This window comes from Hyperoodon ampullatus, assembly GCF_949752795.1.
Source record: "Hyperoodon ampullatus genome assembly, chromosome: 11".
NCBI lineage: Eukaryota > Metazoa > Chordata > Mammalia > Artiodactyla > Ziphiidae > Hyperoodon > Hyperoodon ampullatus.
Genome location: NC_136924.1, coordinates 20060541 through 20077963, shown reverse-complemented (window position 1 = coordinate 20077963; position 17423 = coordinate 20060541). Strand labels below are relative to the sequence as shown.

At 35.7% G+C, this 17423-nt stretch overlaps 1 protein-coding gene across 3 annotated transcripts in view; it reads left to right on the top strand.

Annotated features, from left to right (window-relative positions):
* The window catches only part of NTN4 (netrin 4), a gene marked incomplete at both ends in the record, with an annotated part of 116205 nt that extends 104173 nt beyond the window's left edge, over window positions 1-12032 (top strand). For 2 of the 3 annotated variants that reach the window (XM_079714398.1, XM_079714400.1), the window contains 3 exons: window positions 3921-3989; window positions 6781-6951; window positions 11896-12032. In XM_079714398.1, coding sequence (XP_079570524.1) covers window positions 3921-3989; window positions 6781-6951; window positions 11896-12032 — 377 coding nt within the window. The remainder of the gene's footprint in view (window positions 1-3920; window positions 3990-6780; window positions 6952-11895) is intronic. The other variant, XM_079714399.1, reaches the window with a different exon arrangement.
* Between the last annotated feature and the right edge of the window lie 5391 nt (window positions 12033-17423).

The following is a 17423-nucleotide window of genomic DNA, read 5'->3' as shown; positions in this document are numbered from 1 at the left end:
GCACCTTTTTCAACAGAAAAGTGATAATCAGTTTTCTAAGCACTGTGGTTCATTTTCAAATCTATGTGCCTACATACCTATTTATCTGCCATAAGTTTCCATAACTAGGAATATAAGGCACTATACCAAGATACTCTTAATTTCTACCACTTCTTGTGGGGTAGAGAGCATCAGATGTAAAATTTCACTTCCTGTCCAACAAAACTGGCTTTAACTAGTACCAGAGAACTGTACACAATACTTTTTTTTTGAAACGTTCTAACAACCCAGTATAACTAAACAGGTTTTCCTCTTCTTCCAAATTTCTTTTAAGAAAACACATCTGGGCTGAAGCCTAATCAAAAAAGATTTATTCAAAAGCAAATTTTAATGTCTGATTTCTTAACATATGAAAAGGGAGTATTGGAAAGCAGCCAAGGAAAGGTCTTCAAGTAACAGACTTATTCATGTTCTTTTTATTAAATTTTTTTTCTTTTTTCTTTTTATACAATTTTTAAGGGTTACTATCCATTTACAGTTACTACTATATTCACTATAAATATTCACTGTATTCCCCATGTTGTACAATACATCCTTGAGCCTATTTTATACCCAATAGTTTGTATCCCCCACCCCAATATTTTCCCTCCCTACTCATGTTCTTATAGGCTCAAGGACTAAAGAGAAGAGCATTATGTTGAGGAGTAAGATATGCATGGTAGTTACCATACTCTCTTGCTTTGGTGGAATCATCAAAGGCCGTGAGCTGTCCGCTCAGGTTGCTACAATTTCTGAATGAGCAATCCTCTGCTTTGTTTAGATGATAAGCAATATTATTTAACAAATCACAACAGCTCATTTTAAGCATCTTTGATTTATCTTTCCCACTATTTAATTCCACTGTGATTTTCTACTTGCAGATATCGTTCTGGTTTCTCAAGAAACTTTAGCTAGAGCCAATATGTCAATATTTTCCATTTTCCATATCTACCTACCCAGTCGCACCAGAATCACACTCTCATTTCCACTTGTATGTCTGTCAGCATCTCTAATTCATTATATTCTCCTCGTACTAGACCTCTGTTGTATTTTGCCTGACTAGATCCATTTCCCCTTCTTTCTTGCTATTTCTGTGGTAGCTCAACCCAGTTTTTCTTTGGGGAACCACTCTTCCGCCATTTAATACAGTCTTAGAGAGGCCAATCAGATGTTCTGTCCCTAGAGTTTAAATCTTGAGCTGAAAGTGACAAATTCTGAAAATGATTAGAGTTCATGATTCCAATGGCAAAGCCATAAAGAGACTGCCCAATAGATCTCTGGCACTCTCTTGTTTCTTGTCCTTTCAGAGTCTGGTTCTTTGGCTTTTTCTCCTTTCTATGAGCTACTCAATAAACTTTCAATAATTAAGTTAGACTATTGATTACTACAAAAAAAAAAAAAACTTAATACACTCCTAAAATGCTCTCCTTCTCCTAATTTCCCTATTTCTGTTAGTGAAACTACAATCCTCTCTGTCACCTTGGCTGAAAATTTCAAGTACACTTTTATGCTTCCTCAGAAAATTGGATGCTTGTCCTCATCCAATCCAGTGACAGGATTTGTAGACCTGTAGACCCTAACTCTGCAGCATCCCTTGATATTTCTTCCTATCTACACCCATGGCCACCTCTCAGACCCACATCCCATCTGCCTTAGAAAGACAGTACAATGGAAAGATTGGGGGCTTCAGATTCTCCCCATCCCAGGCTTAAAATCTGGCTTTTCTACTTGTTAGCTATACGCTGCCTTGAACAAGCTAATTAACCTCTCTGAGCCTTCCTTTTTTATTTGTTAATAGTACCTATCTCATAACCTTATTGTAAATATTAAATAAGATCATATGGATAAAATTCCTTACAAAGTTTATGGCTTAGAGTTGGTATTCAATTTAGTTACTGTTGTGTGTTACCAATTTCACTAGTTTCTAACTGGTCCCTGCCTTCCTATTTTCTCTATTCCAATAGTTTTGATACAGTAATGCCAGATTAATTTTCATATATATATTTTTAAATTCAGGTAACTTCTTTAAGCTGATAGCTTTCAAAATTCCCCTTTATCTAACAAATTAAATTCAGGCCCTAACTGCATATCAGTCAAGGTCCTCCATGATCTCTTCTATTATTCTCAACTCAATCTGTACCCAGGATAAACAGAACAACTTGTTCTTCCATGAACACTCTCTCCCCTTTCTCTCTTACATTTCTTTGCTCATCCTTTTATCTCTGTATTCCTGTCAAATTTCTATTTGTTAGAATCTTAGATGAGTAAATAAATGTAAAAGACTTAAAATAGTGTCTGGCATGTAGTAAGTGCTCCCCAGTAAATGTTACCTGCTGTTATGCCACTCAGTGCCTATAAAATGCAATGTGTGAGGGTAGGAGGGGAGGGGTTAGGGAAGAGGTAGAATTATATCTAATTGTTAAATCAGTAAGAATGAAAATCCTGGGGAATTCCCTGGTGGTCCAGTGGTTAGGACTCTGTGCTCTCACTGCCGAGGGCCCGCGTTTGATCCCTGGTCGGGGAACTAAAATCCCACAAGCTGAGCGGCATGGCCAAAAAAAAAAAAAAAAAAAGAATGAAAATCCTATCCATTCTGGGCTTTAAGAATATAAAGATGGGGCTTCCCTGGTGGCGCAGTGGTTGAGAGTCCGCCTGCCGATGCAGGGGACACGGGTTCGTGCCCCGGTCTGGGAGGATCCCACGTGCCGCGGAGCGGCTTGGCCCGTGAGCCATGGCCGTTGAGCCTGCGTGTCCGGAGCCTGTGCTCCGCAACGGGAGAGGCCACAACAGTGGGAGGCCCACATACCGCAAAAAAAAAAAAAAAAAAAAAAGAATATAAAGATGAATAAGACATAACCATCGTCCTCAAGGATCACAGTCTAGAGAGGAAACAGGTACATAAATAAGTATAAGAATGCTATTATAGACTATGTACAAAGGCATTTTGAAAGTCTTCTGAAGATTTCTTCTGGCAAATCTTTCATACATAATAATCGTAATACACAATTTTAACTGTTGGGAGAAAATAACCTAGTTATTCTTCAAAGTCCACTTCAAATCGTTCTTCAGCCATGAAGCCTTTTTCCATCTTCCCAAATATGTGGCCTTCCCATCCAAGCATATTGTACCTGACCTAGAACACTTATTACTGTTTACACACTTGCTTTATTCACCTTACTGAATTATAAGCCTTAAGGCAAGAATTGTATCTTGCTCATCTTTATATACTCTGAAGTATATAGCATCATGTCCTGCACATGATAGGTGCTTAATAAATATTTTTTAAATTGGATAGCATTACCTTCAAAGGATTTCTCAATGATTTGATTTGATTTGATTTTTATTGTGGTGAACATTAATTGTAAGAAAACAGTTGTCTTTCCTATAGGTTAACCATCCAGTTGTTTCATTCCATTAGCATGGAATATTAATCCAGATTATATTTATCATAACACCAATTACAAGCATTAAAATATATCATTGTTTCTACGTTTCTATATTTCTCTTAGGTCAATACTTTATTGGATGATAATTAATTCAAAAGATGACTCTAGGGCTTCCTTGGTGGCGCAGTGGTTGGGAGTCCGCCTGCCAGTGCGGGGGGCGCAGGTTCGTGCCCTGGTCCGGGAGGATCCCACGTGCCGTGGAGCGGCTGGGCCCATGAGCCATGGCCGCTGAGCCTGCGCGAGAGGCCACAGCAGCGAGAGGCCTGCGTACCGCAAGAAAAAAAAAAAAAAAAAGACTATTTCTTTTGAGTGACTTTTCATGGTTTCTTACGGATTATATCGTATGAATCACTCAAGCCTTAAAGAGTTATGCCACTTGAATTTACTTGCGATTGTTTTGTTTTTTTTTAACTTTTTTTCTAAACAATTAACACCATTTTCATTTACTTTCTGTAGGTAAATGTGAGTGTAAGGAACAGGTGTTAAGAAACTCCAAGGCATTCTGTGGAATGAAATATTCGTACGGTGAGCTTGAAGTGCTTGAATGCTTCTAAGGATCTATTCAAACTAAGTATGAAGAGTTTTTAAGGAAATGGGTGGCCTGGTTTATCACATTCACAATAATCAAAGCACTAGTCTTATATAATAATAGTAAACATAGTAGTCTGGCCTTGACCTAGATTTTCCTAATAGAGATGGTGTTGAATGTAATGGTGAGAGCAGGAGGCTTTTAGAGCAAAAGCAGGGTTATCCTGCTATGTGGAAAAGAGGAAAACAAGAAAAAGAAAAAAATCATGACATGTAATCCTTTCTTATAAATGCTTCTTGTATTAGTAATCTAAAAGGGAAGCCTCTAGCCACTTAAATGGTTTCTCAGCCAGTTTATCCTGTAGTATTACTAGGCAGAAATCAGTTTAAAGCAGTATATTTCACAGTGATTAAAAGCTCAGGCTTTGGGCTCAGACCTACATGGGTTTTATTTGTGGTTTATTGGGTGGGTAACTTAACGTCTCCAGACTTCCTCCTCTGTAAAATAGGGATGACGCCACCTTCCCCATGAAATTAAATTTTTGAAAAGCACACAGCACATTACCTTGCACATACTAGATGCTCAGTCAGTGTTAGGGAAGGAAGGGGAAATATAGTGGGGAGGCCTTGAGATGAGCTCTCTGCCTGAGTCTCTTCCCTGCCCTCTCTGTATACTCTAGACTCCTCTACCTTTCAAATGCCAGGAAAATACAGTGTACGGACAAAGGAAAATGCCATTGCCCTAAGTAAAGACTGTTACTATCTTCAAATTCTAAATGGCTTTATGTTTATTATTAAGTATATTAAAGATGCCTTACCTTGCCAACATATCATTGACTAGTGTCTGAATCTTTTTATTATTCCATAATGTATACAGCATTATTTATTATTTATGCATTACAATGAAGAGAAAGTTTTAAGTCATGATTTCTGAAACAAAATGTTTAGGTTCTTGATAACATTGTATTTAATCTCATAAATGACAAAAACATAAATGTTAAAAACCTCATAAATCTTATCTAAAATTATGTGCACATTTCCCTCCTTTCACCTGCCAACTTGGTTAAATAATAGAAGCAAACTTTTGAAATGCATAGTGCCCAGTAAAGAAAAGTCAGTTTAGAGGGAAAGGTATTTACTATTAAAAGCAAAAAAACATTACAATTTAGTCCAAAATCATTCAGTTCAATAGAAATATCAACTGGTTTTCATTATCACATAGATTCAGTAGCTCTTTGACTGAATTTACAACCACATTGATATCTTTTAATACAACTGTATTATTTTCTGCTTAAGAGAACTTGAATGCTCTTAGTGATGTCATGAAGTATCTTGGTCTTATTAAGTGCAATACACCTACAGACTTGGGGAAAAATGGTCTCCCCCTCCCCATTCTCTGACTTAATAGAAAAAATACTAGATTCATTTTGTTTATTCTTTTAGCAAATATTTATTGAGTTATAATAGTGAATCGATAAGGTTCCTGCTCTCTTTGAACTTACAGTCTAGTAGAAAAATAATAGCGAACATTTTTTGAGCATTGGCCATGTGCGAGGGGCTACTACAATATGTACCCTTCATGCATTTATCTTATCAGGGTTCTAGTCCAAAGTCTACCTCTAATCAATCAGGCATACACGTTTGAGCAGTTCACTTAATTACTTAAAACTTGCTTCCTCATACATAAAACAAAACTAGGTGAGCTCTTAAGAGCCCTTAGACGTCTAAAATTTGGTGAATCTATAATTTGGTGAATTTGGTGAATCTATAAAGAAAACATGGCCATCTGACAGCCATATTCTTAGGATATGGTACCAGCCAAGATAGGGTTCTTCTATTACACACAATCTTCCATCATCTTCCAAGATATAGATGAGCCAGTAAGAACTCTCCTAATAATACAGAACATTGCATTCAGTGTTCCTTAGGTCTATGTTTTTCCCCACCCCAATTTATCCCATTACTTGATCCCTATCCCCATCCATTTCAGAGATGGAAGAACATAATAGAATCAGGAGTCATATCGAAAACTGGAGCTCGCCATCACGTAGGACAGCTTCCTAATCCCAGTCAGCTTGCATTTTACACCAGGGAAGAAAACTGAGTAATCAATAATACTATTTAATCTCTTTAGAATATGTAAAATATGTCCTGGCAGTAACATTTTGCTTTTTGTCATAACATTACACAAAGCTAGCTATAAGAGTATAATATAGTCAGAATCTAAATAAAAACCAGGATAACAATTCTACTTCCTGTGCATCTTTTTTCTATTTAGATTTGATAGCTGAATGTGTTTAAGATTTATTTGCAGTAGGCAAATGGCTGATATTCTCTTAGCATAGTGATATGGACAGAAGTAGCAGTTGAAAAATGTTAAGAAAGAAGAGGATAGTTAATATAGATAAATGAGATGAAGTCAGTGCAAAATCAATGAGCCTAATGATTTTCTTTCTTTTTATTGAGGTATATACAGTTAATGTACAATATTATATGTTTCAGGTGTACAACTAATGATTCACAATTTTTAAAGGTTATAGTCCATTTACAGTTATTATAAAATATTGGCTATATTCCCTGTGTTGTACAATATATTCTTGTAGCTTATCTATTTTATACATAGTAGTTTGTACCTCTTAATCCCTAATGATTTGTAAAGCAAATTTCCACATTATCATCATTGGTTCACTTTTCCATTATACTCTGAAATGCATATTTAAGTTGTTCAAAGTTCAAAGGATAGTATGAAATTCTATGCATTTTGACTTTTGGAATTGTGTTGTTACAGTGCTAAAAATAAAGATTTTATCAGCTCATGATAAAGGATCTCATGCTGAGGTCAATGTGAAGATTAAAAAAGTCTTAAAATCCACCAAATTGAAAATTTTACGAGGAAAACGAACATTATATCCAGAGTCATGGACTAACAGAGGCTGCACTTGTCCAATCCTCAACCCTGGTGAGCATTAGTCTCTTCTAGCTTGTTACCTACCGTGTTTCTGCTGATTTGCTGCTTGTCCTACATTCTCTGAACCACAACCTAAATAAACTCAGCAAGAGTATCTCTCCTTTTCACCATCTGATCTAGGGAAAATCCAAATGGAATTCTTTGAACTGACATCAAAAAATTTTTTCTCTTTCACATGCTCTATAAAAGTAAAATATTTTAAAATCCAGCAATATAATATTTTCTGTCCTGAAAGAGAAGTCTCAGATTGGTTCCAGGTGTCAGTAGCAAGGAAAGCACTTTCATGAATTTATCTGCCAATAATACTGTATTGGAAAGCTAGGTCCTATTATGATGCCCTGGTTAGAGCTTGCTCCCAAAAGGAAGTTCAAATGCAAAATTCCATCTGTGCAAATAATATTGAATTCATTTTTACTGTTGCATGAGAAGCATCTGTTTCTCCTGGATAGAAAACAACTCTCAAGTTCTCATCATCCTCTTTTTCATTAAATGATCTTTTGGTTTCAAATTAGAAACAGCAAAAATAAACAAACAACAACAAAACTACAGAATCTTAGAGAAACTTGGAGTGGAGGGAAATTTAAATTTAAGTTGGCAGGTGAAAGGAGGGAAATTTAAAACATTGTGGCAGACATAGAGGCAAGCAAGTAAGCATGGGATTCATACCTGTTCACTCTACAAGTACACTCCTCATACTGTGTCATAAGCCGCTTATTTCTGTCTCCCTCATTAAATTTGAGGATGGGATTTAGATTTTTGACCATACTATCTCCAGGGCCTACCATTAGTACCCAAATAATAGTAACAAAGTACCCACAGAGTAAGTTCTAGTAAAACAAATAATATATTTTTTAATCTTCTGTATTTCCCTGTTTACGAAGTTGCCAGCTGTGTCTTAATGGCACTGCTGAAACAGGTGCATAATTTGTGTTCTGGATCTATTTCTTTTCAAATTTAAGTCCAGGAAACCACAGTTATGTTAAGAAGTCATTTATGGTTTTTGGTTAATAAATTTGAGAGAAATAGATAACTGAGTGAGAGAAAGAGAAAGAGAGAGAAAAACTATCAATAAAATACTCCCCGCAACCTAAACGATCTACACAGTGATATAAAACTTTTGACTTTTGACCATTGACTAATCTCTCACACCCTTTTATACCTCTTCATATTTTATTTAAATTAATCTAAATTTTAATAAGGAAAATTTTAAAGACATTTTAAAATAAATATGTTTACAAAGAACAAATGAAGTAATCAGAATCTTGGATTTTGAGTACCGGAGACTAGGAGTCATCAGTTTAAGTTCTGTTTCCCGGGGCTCTTTCTATAAGCACTTTCTACTATCTTGGCAAAAGGAAAAAAAAAAAAAGAAAGAAAGAAATCCACTCAGTTTTTTAGTAAGACATTATAAACAAAAGCTTTGACAATCTGAGCCACCCTCCAGGAAGTGAATTATACTTCCTAATCAGATTTCTGCCAAATAGAGTAAAAGAATCAACTGAGTTCGTCACAATTGAAAACATAAGCACAATTATTCAAAGAATTCTTGAAAACATGTTTATTCACTTTGATGAAAAGACTAGAACCTGCCAAAGCAAAACCAGACACTCTTTCATTTCACTTTGTTTTTCCATTTTACAAGTTCAATAGCTAAGGCCAAAGAAAGCTGATAAGAAAACTGAAACTTTACACGCCAACATTTCCTTTGCTACTTTTGAAAAGGAGTAATCTAATTGGCATCCCTGCAAATTCATTCATTCCTACATTCATACATACATTTACTCATTCATCAATCGTATATTTTAGAATACCAAGACTAGCACTAAAGTATTATATTTTCTTTCTCTATGGATACAAAGTAAACTTTGCGCCCTCAAACTTATAGCAAGGTTGGGACTTCCCTGGTGGCGCAGTGGTTAAGAACCCGCCTGCCAATGCAGGGGACATGGGTTTGAGCCCTGGGCTGGGAAGATCCCCACATGCCGCAGAGCAACTAAGTCCACATGCCACAACTACTGAGCCTGCGCTCTAGAGCCTGTGAGCCACAACTACTGAGCCTGCGTGCCACAGCTTCTGCAGCCTGCGTGCCTAGAGCCTGTGCTCCTTAACAAAGAGAAGCCACCACAATGAGAAGCCCGCGCACCGCAACAAAGAGTAGGCCCCGCTCACCGCAACTAGAGAAAGCCCACGCACAGCAACGAAGACCCAATGCAGCCAAAAAATAAAAATAAATAAATAAAAACTTATAGCAAGGTAGATGTCAAAAGCATAGAGATAGGTAAATGCTAATAAGTGATACAACAGGTAACATTGTTTTCCATGCTAACTTTTGGCATGATGCTGTTCCTTAATTTAAGGATTTATTCAGCATCATTTTTATTAGTTTAATTTATATTTATACTTCAAAGTAATGGCAAACTCCTATAATATTTGTTCTATTTATAGTTTCAAAGTAAATTCATTTAAAATACTAGACTTAACACTGAAAGTTTCCTAAAAATTGTTTATCATATTTTTAAATGAGGATTTTATTATTTTAGAGATGATACAAACAATATCGAGACGATGTTTTAACTAGTCTGTTAATTAAATATTGGGATTCTTTTTCATCAAGAAGCTAAGGTTACCCTTTAAAGAATTTAAATACCTTATAATCCATCTTACATATATATATATATATGTATATATTTTAACAAAAATGAAACCATAAGTATATGCTTCATTCTGCAACCTACTTTATTCAGTTATTATCTTTACCTTCAGTTTTAATTTTCATATACTCTAATACTCAGATCATATTCCAGTTTCCCAATTGATCCCAAAATGATCTTTAGACGTGGTTTGTCCTTGCCAGTATTCAATCCAGAATCACACATTGTATCTAGTTTTTAAGTCCCTCAAGTACCCTTTATTCATGCAGAGTTTCTTTTTAGTATTGAAGAAATTATTATTGTTGAAGAAACCAGGCCAGGCGTCCTGTAGATTATCCTGCCTTCTATATTTGTCTGGTTGGTTCTTTGTGGTGTCAGTTAGCTTATCTCTCTATTTCCTATATTTCTTGTAATCATAAAGAAAAGATTGATAGACTCAAGATAAACATTTTGTCTAGAATTCATCATAGATATTGTTGTGTGCTTCATGTTAAATCACATCACAAGATATATAGTGATGACCCACCGTCAGGGTTGCTAAACTTGACTCTGGGGTTGGAGCGATTACAGTCTGATCTCTCCTTTGGGTTCCCTTTTGAGACTAGAAAACAATGAGTATGAGTTACTTAGTAACTAAGCAAACATCCAGTCCCCCATTAACTATTCAATTTAATGATTTTATCACCAATTGGCAATCCCTTCCTCGATGAATAATTTCATTAGAATTTGAGAAATGATGTTTTTCTAATTTCACCTAATTCCCTTCATTTATCAATTAACATTATTCTGTAAGAGGACTTTCTCTCCCAAGTTGGGCTATTAGGTTACCATGAAATATAGTGCCTATTATAAAAGCATGATAAATGCTAAATTCTTTCCTTTAATTTTCAATTTCCAAAGTAAGGAATGGTTTTAACAACTGTCTCAAGATGACAAGTTAATTTTTCTCTGGATTTCTCTTTTTTGAGTATCACTTTGGAATTATGGATTTTTGTTGATTCAGTATGTTAACACACACACAATTATTACATTCTTGGTGCTCAAATTATCACAACTTTGGCGAGTTATAACCCTCCCTTGCTGGTTCCTGTATCCTTTTAAAATGATTCCCATTAACCTTTGAAAGCTTCCTTGCTTTTTTTTTAGCACAATAAGAAATCCCATGCTTACCTTGTATCTTCCTGCCCTGACCTAAAAAAAGCATTTCTTCAAGAAGCCTTGTTTAGTTTTGTTTTGTCTTTAGTGAGACCTGTTATTAGAGACATTATGTTTGTTACAGGTGTTCATTACCACTGGAATGACATTTTTAAGGCCATTTTAGTGAATGAACAAGACTATATATTAAACCATGAGTTTAAATTGATATTTTCAATTGAATTTTAGCATCTTGTGTTTTCCCTTAACTTGAGTTTTAAAGTATATGTCTCTTGATCTTACATAGGAAAGTTTTATTTTATAAATGTAATTACTTATTTGCTCTACCCTATAATATTAAAGAAAATTGTTTCAAAATACTAATATTGATATTACTACAGACATGTACTGAGGGAGATTATCACATTTCTTTTTATTAATGTACGGATAATGAGATTGTCCTTTTGGATTTTTATGTTTGCTAGCCAAAATTTATACTTGAAGCCTGAAAAGAATTTTGAATTATAAAGTCAGCACTAGTCAAGTCTCATCTTTTTTTCAAGTATGACAAACAAACATTCTATATTCCAAAAACACATCGACTTTATATAGGAGATATGTGTTATTTTGTATAATCCATAGCTCTCTTCCAATACGTTTTCCCAAATGATTGTTTCACTTTTATAAAATCCTCCTTAATATACACTACTATACATAGTGAGTCTCCAAGAAATACTGAACTGTAGCAGCATGTTAAGTACCCACAGAATCCTCACTTCTTCACCATAGAGGGAAAGAGTAAAAGTTCAACAGTCAGACAGGCCTGAACTTGAGTCAGGGTGCACTGCTTACTGGGAAACACTGTTTCTCAATCTTGCCAAGCCTCTGTTTCCTCATTTGTAAAACAAGGAAAGAAGAAAGGTAATACCTACTTCATAGGGTTATTTTCAAGATTAAATGAGATAATACATTTAAAGCACTTAGCGCATAATAAATATTTACTAAGTGTCAGCTATTATTGCCTATGGCTCCCTATTTCAACTATGAATTTATAAAACCATGGACCATGTATATATAAAACTGCTAAAGTCACATCTCTCCCTTCAATAAACTATGATACTACATAGTCCCTAATTTTGTTCTCTTTCAGGTTTGGAGTACCTTGTAGCAGGACATGAGGATGTAAGAACAGGCAAACTAGTTGTGAATATGAAAAGTTTTGTCCAGCACTGGAAACCATCTCTTGGAAGAAAAGTCATGGATATTTTGAAAAGAGAGTGCAAGTAGCAGAAAAGGTGTATAGCACATAATGGCAATTCTCTATGTACAAAACACAAACTTAATGGAAAGGAGACCTCAAAGATGAAACTGGAAATTTTTTTTAGTGCCAAAATATATAGAAATGTTCCAATGCATGGCCCTTGTCTACCCTATCTCTTTTGGGCCCATGTTTAAATACAGTTTGTTTCATAAAGTGGAATGAAAAATCCAATACCGATACCTATTTTCTATAGGACTGATTCTGAAATTCATAACTATTAAGAATATTTTAATAGCAGTTAGATATTTATCAGTAATCCATTAAGGGCAATGCACGTAACAAGGGCTCCTCCCATCTTCAGATATGTTACTTACATTTGTGCTACTTGAAGTAATTAATGAGATTTTAAGGAATCCCCAACCCTACTATCAGAAAAGGTGTTTCTTAAAAAGAGCCTTCTCTTGCGTGATGTGTGTGAACTTGTGGTCTGTGGGGTGTTAAATGGAACCTCTCCACGTGTATATAGTATTTCATTGTATAAAGCACTTTACTACCTACCACTTGTGTTGTGAAAGTTTGGAGACTGCCGTTGACAGAAAAAAAAAAAAAAAAGAAGAAAAGGGCACGTAAGAAAACCTGCTGAAACAGAAGCACTATCATTACGTGTGGAAAAAAAGTGACCACATAATGGAAGTTGTACTCTTTAAACTTGAACACTTGAGAGTAACTATGTGAAGATGCAACCTGAAAGGAGAATATGTTTGCATGAAGTCTCAGCTTTGGGATAGAGGTTAGATTCCACAGATACCGGCCATGATGAAACTTTTAAAAAAACTGAACAAGAAGAGACTCTAAGAGAAAGGAGTCATAAGTGTAGAAAATGCTTGGATAAAGAGAAAATGGACTTTAAATTTTAAAAAGCCCATTTATTTGCAATGCACTTGTATACACTTCAAAAATTATTGTAGACACAATTTGTTTTATTTTTGTGTTTAGTATTTAAACCTGAATATGGAAACAGTTTCCTCCTTGTCTTTATTAACAGTATATGGTCATTCTATTCACTCATTTTTTGACTCAGTGTATGTGATAGTTCACCAAATTACAGTTTTTCATTATTATTTCTCTTCTGTACTCATGCATAACCACTATACATATCGTTTCTTCTGTACTTGAATATATAAAACATGAACCACAGTGCCATAAGATTAACTTCACATACAGCACGTATTTTTCCTGAGGTCCTGTGGACTTGCAAAAAATATATATATATTGCTCTGTTAATTTTTTATATTTCATATATGTAATAAAGGAATATGATCTCCTGATTTTTGCCTCATTTCCTGATCAACTCTTTCACTGATGCTAAAGATTACCTTCTCTTAATGAGGGAACTCAAATCTAATTCCTTAAACTAAGAAAATCAAATAAGGACCTGATATTTCTACTCTTATATTCTGGCATTTGGGGATGAAGTGGAAGCTAATTCAGATGGGTTTACTTTCTGTAGCTGTTGGACGTGAACTTTTTCATCAGATGCATTGCATTTTTTTATATTACATTTACTTTTTAACTAATTTAAAAAGTAGTAAAAGTTCACTGTTGAAAATACAGAAAACCATAATGAGAAAAAAAATTCCTATAATTCCAACAATCGTGATAATAGCTGTTAGCAGTTTAGTGTAGATGCTGCTAGACTACTTTGTATGCATATACATACCTCTTATAGAATTGGAATTATACTATACATACTCTTATGAAGTCTGCTTTTATAACCTGTAGCATATCTCTTAGTTTCTTACCTATTCCTATCTTATCCTCATAGATGGAATGCTATCTAGTGGACATCATTTACAAGCAACTGATAAAACATGGTGGTAAGTACATCATACCAAGAAAAATATTTTAAATATGTCAGATATAGGATTTTCTTAAGTTTCAAAATTGCCAGGTTACCTTCTTTTCCATTTCACTTTATATAAAATAGCTATTACACATTAAAAAGAAGAATATAAATAATGTCTATTTTTTAAAAGAGTAGAAAGATGCCCACAATATAGTATTCAGTGAAAGAAAATGACAGGACAATACTTATAGTATTAGCTCCCACCCCCAAAACACATTTATAATAATATAGCATCTTAAAAGTTCTGACAGATAGATTATAGTAGTATTTACCCCTGCAGGGGAAAGAGAATTCTCACCTTTTATTTTGCATATGTCTGCATTGCTTGACTTTCTTTCATTGGTCACATACTGCTTTTGTAATTTATTTTTTAAACACTTAAATTTTTTGTTTTGTTTTGTTTTGTTTTGTTTTGTTTTTGGCTGTGTTGGGTCTTCGCTGCTGCGCATGGGCTTTTCTCTAGTTGCGGCGAGCGGGGGCTGCTCTTCATTGCGGTGTGCGGGCTTCTCATTGCGGTGGCTTCTCTTGTTGCGGAGCACGGGCTCTAAGTGTGTGGGCTTCAGTAGTTGTGGCTCACGGGCTCTAGAGCACAGGCTCAGTAGTTGTGGTGCACGGGCTTAGTTGTTCCGCGGCATGTGGGATCTTCCCGGACCAGGGATTGAACCCGTGTCCCCTGTGTTGGCAGGTGGATTCTCAACCACTGCGCCACCAGGGAAGCCCTAAACACTTAAAATTTAATCAACTGTTTTTAAAGTATGTTCAAGCAAAATCATAGCTGAAAGTTTAATTTAGCTAGTTTACCAAATTGCTGGGCCCCTATATGGTTTTCCAGTCTTTTTGATTAGAATCTTCATTAGGTGCTCTTTCAACACCTTTTCTGGCAACATTCCAAAACATAGATCACTGTTATAATCATTTTTTAATGTTTTGATTCTCAAATCATTTGCAGCCCTTTCATTGCAGTTTTAATTTCCTATGAGCATTATTGGCTTCCAAAGTGAAAAAAAAAAAAAGGAAAGAGAAAAATAGAAGAAACCTCATGTTCCTCTTTGTAAAAGTAAACAACAAAATGAAATGTGAGCAAGCCGCCCCCTGACCCCACTCCCATTCCATCATTCCATCATTCTGCCACACCTCTGTATACTTTCTCACCCTTGGCATCTTTCAAAATCACCATCACAGTACCAAGGCAACAGAATCACATAAAACTTCCATCTATGGCTTCAGATGAACATGAATACTTCCTTCACAAGCTAGTGGGAAAGTCTCTGCCCCCAGAGCTTTATTCTCTGTACTGTTGGGCTTTATTAGCCAGCAGATTAGTTGCATAATCTCCACATACCTATGTGTATAATTTGTCTGAGGTCAACCCAGTCTATGCCTTCTTATTACATCACTTTCCCCATAGAGGAATGTTACTAATATTTGGTATTTGATGCAATGGAAATTCTCAATCACAAGATAATCTTTTAATAGTGAGGTCAAATCTGTAGGGATATGATGGCGAGTCCAAAAAGCAGTGTGCATCTGGCTATATTAAACAGAGAGCAAGGCCTGTTACGGGTAAACATAGTCCTTTGAGATACTTCGGGTTCTTGCAGAACAAGTCCCTTTCTAAATGATTAGAGGGTTATCAACTCTGAAGGGTGGGAAAAAAAAAACCTTGAAAATTCCTTGTGCTGGCTGTCCCTTTGCCACTGCTCTGGAATGCCTGAGAACAAGGAGCACGAACACCGCCTTGGCTGTTGAGAGTTTTGTCAGAGGCCCCAGGACTGAATTGCCTTTGTGTTCATTGTTTCAATGAGAAGCAGTCCCCTAACCTAACTTTATCAAAGAGCCAAATTACTCACGATTTATTTCCCACAGTTTGGAAGGAAAATATTTATGAACAACCTCAAGTTTGCAAGGGAGATTGGTATGATAAAAATGGAATAGAAGCAAAAGGGTGTGTGCCTTGCATGACGGTTTTTTTTTTAAATCTCTCAGAGGATGATTTGTCTGAGAATACTTTTTGAAAAATGATGCCCTTGTTCCTGCTTTCCTACACTTGCACCAAAGGGATTTAAACATTTCTCTACTTTTTGGGCATTACTGACTGTGTTTGAGACCTGCAATATTTTAAATGACAAATTCTCAGCTTTATTATTAGTCAGCTCACATAGGGTGAATGACCCAAAAAAGCAGAATACTAGTGAGAGAGAAAGAAATATGCACTGGGCCAAATAGATAGTTCCAGAATTGAGAAGCATGTTCTGTTAAGAGAGAGTTTTAGTAAATGCTGAACACATCTCTAGTTTCTTACTATGTAGTCACAGGTGGGTGGCTGTGTTCCAAAGTGTGATCATTAATAATGAGTCAATTTAGAAATCCAGAGCTCTCCAAGATTTACTGGGGATGATCAAATCATAGTGCACTTATCTGAAGAGAGGGGAATGGCAGCCAGGCAGGGAAACTTGCTTCCCAGAAAGAAAAATAACCACTGTCAGCAAATTTTCACAGTGTGAACAACATGGTCCACCCAGAGACTCCCTGGACACACCCTCCTCAGCCAGGGTACCATCAAGGATTTCAAACTTGGTGAATAAAAACTCAAAAAGATAATATATCAGTAGCAATCAATAACTAAGAAGGCACTTTTCTAAATGTTTTACATGTGTTATTCGTATTTGATCCTCCTAAGCACACGTAAAGGACATGCTATTATTACCTCCATTTCTCAGATAAGGAAACTGAGGCACAGAGAGACTAAATTGTCCAAGGACACTCAGCTAATAATTGTGACACCTGGGTTTGAACCCAAGCATTCTAATTCCCAGAGTCCATATTTCAACCACTAAAAGGGGATCCTAGCATTCAGAAAGGAATTCGTGTGAGATGATGCCAACTGCCCTCTTTTCTCCATTGGCCATTTCACTTATTTATTTATTATTTATTTATTTATTGAAGTATAGTTGATTTACAATGTTGTGTTAGTTTCTGATGTACAGCGAAGTGACTCAGTTATACATATATATACATTCTTTTTCATATTCCCCTATGGTTTATTATAGGATATTGAATATAGTTCCCTGTGCTATACAATAAGACCTTGTTGTTTATCCATTCTCTATATAATAGTTTGCATCTGCTAGTCCCATACTCCCAATCCGACCCTCCCCCACCCCCCTCCTCCTTGGCAACCACAAGTCTGTTCTCTGTGTCTGTGAGTCTGTTTCTGTTTCATAGATAAGTTCATTTGCGTCATGTTTTAGACTCCACATGGCTGTTTCTCTTAGATCATAGTTGAGGGAAGAACACTGAAGGTCAGCATTTCTCCCAGTTTTCCTTCTCTATACTCCAGATTATAATGTATCCCATTATTCCACCTTGCGATTACATAATTTTCTACTATCTTTCTCATTATTACATTGCCATTAGAGTAAAACTGTTTACCATAATTTATACTAAGATGAAATAATGAGTCCATTTTTACCTTTGCTCTTTTCCTCCTGATGTGATTTTCTGAGATCTA